This window comes from Anolis carolinensis, chromosome 3, assembly GCF_035594765.1.
Source record: "Anolis carolinensis isolate JA03-04 chromosome 3, rAnoCar3.1.pri, whole genome shotgun sequence".
Lineage (NCBI taxonomy): Eukaryota > Metazoa > Chordata > Lepidosauria > Squamata > Dactyloidae > Anolis > Anolis carolinensis.
This window is the reverse complement of record NC_085843.1, coordinates 283,042,101-283,053,301: the sequence shown is the minus strand read 5'-3', so window position 1 is coordinate 283,053,301 and position 11,201 is coordinate 283,042,101. Positions and strand designations below refer to the sequence as shown.

The following is an 11,201-nucleotide window of genomic DNA, read 5'->3' as shown; positions in this document are numbered from 1 at the left end:
TTCATTCCACATCTTTTGTAGAGGTGCTGTTATGGCATATCCTCCAATGTCCCGATCGGTCCTAAATAGTCCTCTGCCGTCCCACTTTTTCAGCTGCCTTTAAAATGTCCTGGTTTCTCTCTCCTCCTCCACTTTCCTCCTTAATCCTCAGTTTGCTTCAGTTTCTGCAAAGCAGAAGAGTAGTTTGTACTCCTATAACTCAAAGGAGTATTATTACTATTATTATCATCAGCTTATTGCAGTTGCTGCAAAGCAGAAAAGCAGCTTGTACTCCTATAACTCAAAGGAGTATTATTATTATTATTATTATTATTATTATTATTATTATTATTATTATTATTATTATTGTATGACACAGCAAACAAGATAGATATGCTGGATTTCATATCACAAAATCACAAGTCGAACACTTCCCAAGTGTCTAGGACTGTGTGATGTATTTTCGGATGATGCGCGCAGATCCCAGTAGGGTGGCCTTTTGCAGTTGGCAGATCATGATTTTGTCAATGTCTATTGTTTCCAAACACCAGCTGAATTTTTTTGGCACGGCACCCAATGTGCCCATCACCACCGGGACCACCTGCACTGGTTTCTGCCAGAGTCTTTGCAGTTCAATCTTGAGGTCCTGATAGCGGCTGAGTTTTTCCTGTTGTTTTTCATCTATGCGACTGTCACCTGGGATGGCGACATCAATGATCCAAACCTTTTTCTTTTCCATAACTGTGATGTCTGGTGTGTTGTGTTCCAGAACTTTGTCAGTCTGAATTCCGAAGTCCCACAGTATCTTTGCGTGCTCATTTTCCAATACTTTTGCAGGTTTGTGATCCCACCAGTTCTTTGCTGCTGGAAGGTGGTACTTGAGGCATAAGTTCCAAAGAATCATTTGGGCCACATAGTTGTGCCTCTGTTTGTAGTCTGTCTGTGCGATTTTCTTACAGCAGCTGAGGATATGATCAATGGTTTCGTCGGTTTCCTTGCACAGTCTGCATTTTGGGTCATCAGCTGATTTTTCGATCTTGGCCTGAATGGCCTTTGTCCTGATGTCTTGCTCCTGGGCTGCAAGGATCAGGCCTTCTGTCTCCTTCTTCAGGGTCCCATTTGTGAGCCAGAGCCAGGTCTTCTCCTTATCAGCTTTTCCTTCAATTTTGTCAAGGAACTTTCCATGCAGTGTTTTGTTGTGCCAGCTGTCAGCTCTAGTTTGTAGTGTGGTTTTCTTGTACTGGTTTTTTGTCTGCTGTGCTTTGAGGAGTTTCTGATTTTTGACTTCAATCAAAGCAGGTTCTTCACTTTGCTTTACTTATTATTATTATTATTATTATTATTAATAATAATAATAATAATAATACCCCACTTTATCTCTCCCGCAGGAGACTCAAAGTGGCTTAACGTAAAACATCAGCTGCTGTTTTAATCTATGTTGTTCGGGCTTATCCCCATGTAAGCCGCCCCGAGCCCCTTCGGGGAGATGGAGACGGGATACAAAAATAAAATTATTATTATTATTATTATTATGTTGTTGTTGTTGTTGTTGTTGTTGTTGTTGTTGTTGTTGTTGTTGTTAGAGCAGCATGAAGAATCTTTCTCCTCCCAGTAGATTTAGGGCCTCATCACATGGACCTTAAGAAGCATTGGGGACTATCCGTCTAGCAAAGCAAATTGTACCGCTAGCTTCCCAGTCGTCCCATTCCAAGTTCTGTCTTCCCATCACACGTTTCTTTCTTCAGGTTTTCACCCATTGTTGCCCAAGTTCAGAACCATCACATGGAAAATCCTTTTCTCCACCCTCCCCGTATTACTTGCCCTCCCCAAAGCCCCCCACACCAGAGGAGTCAGGCAACCGTTTTAAAAACTCTCCTTTCTATGGGATGAAATGGCCTTCCCCAAAGCCCCTTCCCTTAAAGAAGGTAGGGCACTGTTTCTAGCACTCTTCTTTCCATGGGACCCCTTGCCCTCCCCAAAGCCCTGCACACCCGACTAGGCGATGTCTCCTCCCATGTCACAGTTTTAAGGCACTTCTTTCAATGGGATTTTCCCTTCTTCTCATTGAATTCCTCCCCTTGAGTAGACCAGTGGGATTTTAACGCACCAACCTAGAACGTCCAGGATCCCATCGCCATGAGCCATAGCTGTTAAAGCTGAGCCAAATTGCATTAATTCTACTGTGGAGATGCACCCAAAAAATCATCATAAACTGGAAAGCACTGTGACGGCGCGAGTGGCACCATCTATATGTCAAACTGTACATTGCAAGATTTGAATTGCATCATGCCTGATTTTGCTTTTACCCTGTAAATGTAGTTGGACTGATTGGTTATTTATATCTGTCAATCAATGTTGTTTGCACCAGTTATATTGCTCCCTCAGCTCAATTGTTTGACTCCACCTCTTCCTGGAGTGGAACAGTGTTTCCTTTTTCATTCCACCATCAAGCTTTCTATCACATGGATGTGAGAGAGAAACTTGGCTCCAAAAGCCCTTGATTAAGTTACCTCTCAGCACCAATTCTGAGGTTCTTACTCTTGAGACTTATGCTTCATGTTCAGGGCCAACCTGGACGACGTTGAGGAGTCTCAAGCACCTTCAAATCAGTCCTTTGGCATCAGAGGAAGACTGTGTCTTCAAACATAGGCCATTTGGACTGAGGCTGAGGATTGCTCCGGCATTCACAGTCATTGAGAAAGAGGGACCTGGAAAAGCTTCTCAGCTGCAGAGCTCCTTGGACTTAAAACAACCAAAGACTGTAATGTATATTTTCCTTTTCCCCTTTGAATCCTCCAGCTTACTGGGATAACCTTTTGTGAACAATAAAACCAGTTTTGAGTTATCTACAGTGTTTTGGTCCTTGGGAGTTCCAGTTTCCCTAAAGGAGGGCAAGAAGCAATCCCCTGGGGAAAGATGTCACGTCCATGCCCCTTTCGCTAAGAGTTATAGCCCCAGGCGCGACGGCACAAGCACATAACAGCAGTAATGACAAAAGCAACATGAATAGGGGTTTTCAGTTTATTAATCTTTCCCTTCATAGATTTGTTTGAAGAAATCATCTTATTCCTGGTTAAAGTCCATATTGCCAACTGCATAGAAACTTGTTTATACCATATTTTATTTTCCTGCTGCATGAAACGTATCCATTTCCATATTAGAATATTGCTTGGATTGAGACCAAAATGGTTGCACACCATTGTATCAGAACCGATGCTTGGATGACAATGATTATTAATATTCTTCTGTCTCCCATTTGGATTCCTTCTATCTTCATTTCTGAAAGTTGTGAGTCTTCCAATGATTTCCCATTCAACCTCCTGTTACTCTACCCATTTTAACCTGAAGCCGGCACCGGGAAACCTGGCATCCAAATCTTGACGAAACTGCAGGAAAGAAAACATAAATACAGGTTGAACCTTCTTTATCCAGAACTCCAAAATCTGAAATACTCCAAAATCCACAATTGTCCACCTGCGTGGTGAGACAGAAACCTTTGTTTTCTGATTTTTTCTAATATTTTAATTCTTAGGGTCAATGAACTGAGAACAGACGAAACACAACTGATACAACTTTCTGACTATTTCAGATACACACTTCTACTGGGCACCCACATCTAGTGGTTATTTCTTGGATTTGTTATCTCTATTATTATTATTATTATTATTAGTTTATTATGACACAGCAAACAAGATAGATATGCTAGATTTTGTTTCAAAAAATCACAAGTCGAACACTTCCCAAGTGTCTAGGACTGTGTGATGTATTTTTGGATGATGCGTGAAGATCCCAGTAGGGTGGCCTTTTGCAGTAGTAGTAGTAGTAGTTGTTATTATTATTATTATTATTATTATTATTATTATTATTATTATTATCATTATTATTATTATTACCTCGCTTTCTCTCTACCCCAGGAGACTCAAAGTGGCTTAGCATTAACATCAGCATACAATCTCTAGAAATAGCTCAGTTCTCTAATGTGATTCTATGGTCAGCTTCCAATAGAAGTCAACCTTGGAATTGTGCTGGAAAACCTTGAAATTTCTAGACAAGTGTGCTCTCAGCTTGAAAAAAAATATAGAAATGTGCTTATTTATTAATATATCTTCTTTATTTATTTCAAGAAACTTATTTGCGGTTGCGGTTGACCGGGAGTCAAGAACAGGAAAATTCTTTTTTCTCTTCTATGTATTTTCCTCTTTTTTCTTTTTCTTTTTAATTTGGTTTGGTTTTTACGCTGATAGCAAATTTTCAATAAAGATGAATTTATATTATTTATTCTATAGCTCTCTGTTAACCAAATGATGACATACTGCTTGGAAATACTGACTATTATTATTATTATTTTTATTTTATTTTCCAAGAGACATACTGGAACAACAATGATTGTTTAGTTTAACTTTAACAGTTTTTGGCAGTTCTTTGCTAGACCATTTGCAATGTCAGCTGCTTCTAACCAGGGCCGGCCCCACTATGGAGGCCACTGAGGCCGCCGCCTCGGGCGCAGGTCCGGGGGGGCGCCGTCAGGCTGGGCGGGAGGCGGGGCACCGCCCTGACAGTGCCCCGCCTTCCGCCCAGTGCAGCCTGGCCTGGCTGGCCTTGCCCGGCCGGCTGCCGGCTGGGTAAGGCCAGCCAGGCCACAAGGTTTGCCCGGCCAGCTCCCACAAGGCCAGGGTGCACTGGGTGCGAGGCGGGGCACCGTCAGGGCGGTGCCCCGCCCTCCCGCCCAGCATGCCCTGGCCCCGCCTCCCACGCTGCATGGGAGGCGGGGCCAGGGCGAATAGCGCAGGAGGTGGGGCCAGAGTTGGCCCCGCCTCCCGCGCTATTCGCTGTGATGACTCATGGGCCATGTAGTCCCGTTCCTAGTACTATTGTGGCAGATGAAGAGGACAACTTGGGTTTCCCACCGTTTCAGCCAGAATTGGAGCCCTTGCACCTGCAAGATGTTTGCCCACAAGAAGTCAGCCAAACAAGCCTTGAGCAGAAATCTCCCCCGTTTTCTCGCCGGGATAATTATAATCGAGATAGAGGCGCTAGGGAGGCGAATCGCAGAAGCGCCAGAATTGCTGCCAGACAATTAGCTGATTAAGCCTGTTTCCCTTGGGAAATCTTAAGGAGTCATGCATCTGGACACAGTATGGGTTTCACTTCTTGTTCCCCAGGGAAAGTGTTCCTTGGCGGGAAAACAAGATCCTATATAGGTGTTTAACCGCAAGGGGATCCTTGCGGAGTCAATTCGTCAGCTTCGGGAGCGAGATCGTGTGTGGACTCGCTATTCCAGTTCCTTGTTTCCAGGACCTTGTCCTTGTTCCAGCCCTGCCTTGTTTCCCCGGACCTTGCCACGGACCTCGCCACGGACCCTGTTCTCGTCTCTTGCTTCTTGTTGCCTTGAATCAAGCCTTGTTTGCCAAGAATCTATTTTGCTCTCCAGCCTTGTTGTCAAGCTCCATTGGACTAAAGGACCTTGTCATTTCCCCACACTTTGCTTGGCAAAGTGTGTGTTTCGGTTATTGGATTATAACTTTGGACTCTAATATCACATATTGGACATTGTTTTCTTGGACTATATTTGACCTTTCCTGAAAGGTCTACTTCTGAACTTTATTCTTCACTTGTTTTTATTGACTTTATATAATCCTTTAATAAAGATATTAGATAGATTCTGGTCTCTGTGCATGGTTATTGGTGCTCTGCAGCCTGGGTCCTGACATTCGCCCTCGCCCGTCTGGGCTTTTCTAGCTGGCCAGACTGCAGCGGAGGTCCCTCCAGGCCACAATCGTGGCCTGGAGGGACCTCCGCTGCAGTCTGGCCAGCTAGAAAAGGCCAGACGAGCAAGCGGGAGTAGCGTGGGAGGCGGGGTCAGGGCACGGGAGGCGGGGCCGGTGGCGGGGGCGCTTTTCAGCACCCCTGCTTAACATTGAAAATTATCTCCGGCCGGCCCTGCTTCTAACCTAGTGATTTTATTCAAAGTGTTTAATGCCAGTGCTAATGCTTGTTTGCTTTTGCTTTTTGGTGTGTTTCTTTGCCAAGTACTTTTGTATTTTTATATCGCCATTTGTTCAGATTTATTATTTTTATTTTTATATAAATATGGACACTTTAGCTTTGTTTTTGGTTTTTAGTTTCTCTCTCTCTCTCTCCCTTTTTGATCTTTTTTAAATCTCAGTTTTCCTACTTTCTATACAATCAAATGTTCTCACTCTTTCGATGTTAATTTACTCTATCTTATAAGGTAAAACTTCAATAAAAATTATTTTAAAAAAATAAAGATGAATTTAAAAACTTATTTGCAATTTATCATTTTCTGTGATGACTCATGGGCCATGTAGTCCCGTTCCTAGTACCATTGTGGCAGATGAAGAGGAAAACTTGGGTTCCCCGCCGTTTCAGCCAGAATTGGAGCCCTTGCACCTGCAAGATGTTTGCCCACAGGAAGTCAGCCAAACAAGCCTTGAGCAGAAATCTCCCCCATTTTCTCACCGGGATTATTATAATCGAGATAGAGGCGCTCGGGAGGCGACTCGCAGGAGCGCCAGGATAGCTGCCAGACAATTAGCTGATTAAGTCTGTTTCCCTTGGGAAATCTTAAGGAGTCATGCATCTGGACACAGTATGGGTTTCGTTTCTTGTTCCCCAGGGAAAGCGTTCCTTGGCGGGAAAACAAGATCCTATATAGGTGTTTGCCCGCAAAGAAATCCTTGCGGAGTCAATTCGTCACCTTGTGGAGTGAGATCGTGTGTGGACTACGCTACTCCTGTTCCTTGCCTCCAGGACCAAGTTCCAAGCCTTGTTTCACGGACCTTGTTCTAGCATCAAGCTTTCCTTGTTCCACGGACCTCGCCACGGACCCTGTTCTTGCTTATTGTCTTTTGTAGCCACGTATCAAGCCTTGTTGCCAAGAATCTAGTTTGCTTCCAGCCTTGTTGTCAAGCTTCATTGGACTAAAGGACCCTGTCATTTCCCCACACTTTGCCTGGCAAAGTGTGTGTTTCGGTTATTGGATTATAACTTTGGACTCTAATATCACATATTGGACATTGTTTTCCTGGACTATATTTGACCTTTCCTGAAAGGTCTACTTCTGAACTATATTCTTCATTTGTTTTTATTGACTTTATATATTCCTTTAATAAAGATATTAGATAGATTCTGGTCTCCGTGCATGGTTATTGGTGCTCTGCAGCCTGGGTCCTGACATTTTCATGGGACTTCTATGCACCTAACCCCAGTGGGTTGACTGTAATGAGCAATCAAAAAGAGGAGAAATCAAGTTGTTTCCAATGGGGAGTTGTATAATTCCAAAGATGGGTGGACTACAACTCCCAGGTTTCTTCACCATGGACTATTCTGGCTCTAGCTCCTGGGACTCATGATTCAAAAACACTCAAAGGGCCACAATATTCCCACCCTGGTCCATGGATGTGGGTGGAATTTGATTTGTAATTGAAGAAAATGCCTTGGAAGAGATCTCTATGAAGGCATTCCCCAGAAGTCTCTCCTTTCTCCAAGGAAGGCCTCACCTGGATGGTCTAATTGCAAGGCATTGTTACCCACAAAATCTCACCTTCTTCACAATGGCGTTTCTGACGGCGGGGTCCGTGATGTTCATGGATGTGGCCAGGCGCATGGACAAGATGAATCGGACCCTCCCTAGCAATGGGAGAGGAACAAGATCCCATGGGTCAATTCATTGCAGCATTTGTATCATATGATATACACCAGGGGTCCCCAAACTAAGGCCCGGGGGCCGGATGCGGCCCTCCAAGGTCATTTACCTGGCCCCCGCCCTCAGTTTTATAATATAATATTTTTATATCAGTTTTAATAATATAATATATTGTATATACATATAATATTGATAATAATATTATGTTATTATATTAATTCTGCAGCCCCGGTGGCAAAGTGCGTTAAAGCACTGAGCTGGAGACCAAAAGGTCCCAGGTTCAAACCCCGGGAGTGGAGTGAGCACCCGCTGTTAGCTCCAGCTCCTGCCAACCTAGCAGTTCGAAAACATGCAAATGTGAGTAGATCAATAGGTACTGCTCCGGCAGGAAGGTAACCGCACTCCATGCAGTCATGCCAGTGGCCACATGACCTTGGAGGAGTCTACGGACAACGCCGGCTCTTCGGCTTAGAAATGGAGATGAGCACCAACCCCCAGAGTCAGACATGACTGGACTTAACGTCAGGGGAAAACCTTTACCTTATTATATTAATTAATTATATGATATATATTACATATAATATTACAGTATAGTGGTATAGTTCAATATAGTAATATATAATGCTAATATTGTGCTATGCTAATAATATAATATATTGTATGTACATACAGCTGCTCTGAGTCCCCTTCGGGGTGAGAAGGGTGGGATATAAATGTAGTAAATAAATGCAGTAAATAATTAATTTTAGACTTGGGCTTGGCCAAAGTCTGAAATGATTTGAAGGCACACAACAACAATCCTAATTAACTTGACTATCTCACTGGTCAGAAGCAGGCCCACACTTTCAATTGAAATCCTGATAGGTTTATGTTGGTTAAAATTGTTTTCGTTTTAAAATATTGTATTGTTCTTTCATTGTTGTTGTTGCTGTTTTGCACTACAAAAAATAAGACATGTGCAGTGTGCATAGGAATTTGTTGGTATTTTTTTTTCAAATGATAATTCGACCCCTCAACAGTCTGAAGGATTGTGGACCGGCCCTTTGCTTTAAAAGTTTGAGGACCCCTGATATACACCAATCCTTCTGAGCAAACCTCCCTCTTTCCAAGCCAACTCCAAGACAAACTTTAGGAATATCTGCATTTTAGGAATACAGTGTGTTCACTTTCTTTTTTTAAAAAATATCTTTATTAGTGCTTTTTGAAGTTGTGATACACAAAAGTAATGGTGAAGAGACAGACAAGACTACATGTTATACAACAACAAAGCGAACCTAATACCCACCCAAGTGGCATAAGAGATAAAAAAAGAGAAAGAGGGACCTTTGTCTCGCCAAGCCCCCAGCCTCCTCTGTCACCAAGCCACCCATGGCCCATGGTCCGGATGCGGCCCTCCAAGGTCATTGACCTGGCCCCTGTCCTAAACTTTAGACTTAGGGTTGACCAAAGTCTACCTCGTCTTTGGAGGTCTCTTTGCTTCCCTATGGTCTTATGAGATCATCTGGATGGTCTTTGAAGGTCTCTTTGCTTAGCTACGGCCTTATGAGATCATCTAGATGGCTTTTGGAGGTCACTTTATTTATTTATTATTTATTTACTGTATTTATATTCCGCCCTTCTCACCCCGAAGGGGACTCAGGACAGATCACATTACACATATAAGGCAAACATTCAATGCCTTGACATAGAACAAAGACAAACACAAACACAGGCTCCGAGCTGGCCTCAAACTCATGACCTCTTGGTCAGAGTGATTGGTCTCAGCTGGCTGCAGCTGCCTGCTCACCAGCTTGCGCCACAGCCTGGGCCTTACCTATGGTCCTATGAGATGATCTAGATCAGGGGTCCCCAAACTAAGGCCCGGGGGCCGGATGCGGCCCATCAAAGCCATTTATCCAGCCCCCATGGCACAAGGGCAGAAGGAGGTTGGGCTAAATGACCCAAGGGGTCTGTTCTTCTCTTACAACCATTATTACTATTATTATTATTACTATTATTATAATTAACATTGAGGCTGGGAGGCCATCTGTTAGGGGTGCTTTGCTTGTGCTTTCGGTATACAAAGGCAGACGAGGATTGGACTCAGTGGCCCAAAGGGTCTCTTCCAACCCTCTTTTTTATTATTATTGTTGTTGTTGTTGTTATTATTATTATTATTATTATTTATTGCTCAGTGGCCAACTGTGGTCTGGCCCTCCAATGGTCCGAAGGATCATGAACTGTCCCCCTGTTTAAAAAGTTTGGGGACCCCTGATCTAGATGGTCTTTGAGGGCCCCTTTCCTTACCTATGGTCTTATGAAACCATCTAAGTGGTCTTTGAGGGCCCCTTTCCTTATCTATGGTCTTCTGATGGCCTTATGAGATCATCTACATGGCCTTTGAGGGTCCCTTTCCTTATCTATGGTCTTCTGATGGCCTTATGAGATCATCTAGATGGCCTTTGAGGGTCCCTTTCCTTATGTATGGTCTTCTGATGGCCTTATGAGATCATCTACATGGCCTTTGAGGGTCCCTTTCCTTATCTATGGTCTTCTGATGGCCTTATGGGATCATCTACATGGCCTTTGAGGGTCCCTTTCCTTATCTATGGTCTTCTGATGGCCTTATGGGACCATCTAGATGGCCTTTGAGGGTCCCTTTCCTTACCGATGATCTTATGAGACTACCTGGATGGTTTTTAGAAGTCTCTTTGCTTAACTATGGTCTTATTGTCTAGATCAGGGGTCCCCAAACCAAGGCCCTCCAGGGTCATTGACCTGTCCTCTGTCCTAAACTTTAGACTTGGGGTTGACCTAAGTCTGAAATGACTTGAAGGCACACAACAACAACAAGCCTAATTTTGGACTATTTCATCCTAGTCTGGCCCCTCAACAGCCTGAGGGTCTGTGAACTGGCCCTCCACTTAAAAAGTTTGAGGACCCCTGCCCCAGAGGATTGTGCCTTCCACAAATGTGTAGTTTCCTTACCGCTTGAGCCGCCCCTGCATACAAGGCAACTTCCAGTTCATTTCTAGATTAAAGAAACCTTAGGATATGTAGGCAGTCCCCAAATTACAAACATCCGACTTACAAATGACTCATAGTTAAGAACGGGGCTGAGACAACAGGAAGCAAGAGAAATCTGCCCCTGGGAAGGAAGGGAAATCCATTCCTAGAAGAGTTATTATTAGGGGGAAAGGGGTCTCTGCTGAAGCCTTATCCCCCATCCTTATTCCCACAACAAACCCAATTTTTCAATATCCAGTTCTCAGAGGGAAAGAAAGTGAGAGTCAACATAAGAACAAACCTACAGAATCTCTCTTGTTCATAGCTTGGGGACTGCCTGTATGCAGGTGGATATCTATTTATTTATTTATTTATTTATTTACAGTATTTATATTCCGCCCTTCTTTCTCACCCCAAAGGGGACTCAGGGCGGATTACAATGCACATATGTATAGCAAATATTCAGTGCCATCAGACAAACAACATACAGTATAGACACACACAGAGGCAATTTTAACATTTCCAGCTTAATGAGGGTATGCTTGATTCCGGCCACAGGGGGAGCTGTGGC

The 11,201-nt window shown here is 43.5% G+C and overlaps 1 protein-coding gene across 4 annotated transcripts in view; it reads right to left on the bottom strand.

The window, feature by feature from the left end:
* Positions 1–2,986: 2,986 nt before the first annotated feature.
* LOC103280550 (mucin-2) overlaps positions 2,987–11,201 on the bottom strand; it is a 32,827-nt gene continuing 24,612 nt past the window's right edge. For all 4 annotated transcript variants that reach the window (XM_008120001.3, XM_008120000.3, XM_062976900.1 and 1 more), the window contains 2 exons: positions 7,544–7,629; positions 2,987–3,365 (listed from right to left, as the gene is read on the bottom strand). In XM_008120001.3, coding sequence (XP_008118208.2) covers positions 3,303–3,365; positions 7,544–7,629 — 149 coding nt within the window. In that variant the 3' untranslated portion in view covers positions 2,987–3,302. The remainder of the gene's footprint in view (positions 3,366–7,543; positions 7,630–11,201) is intronic.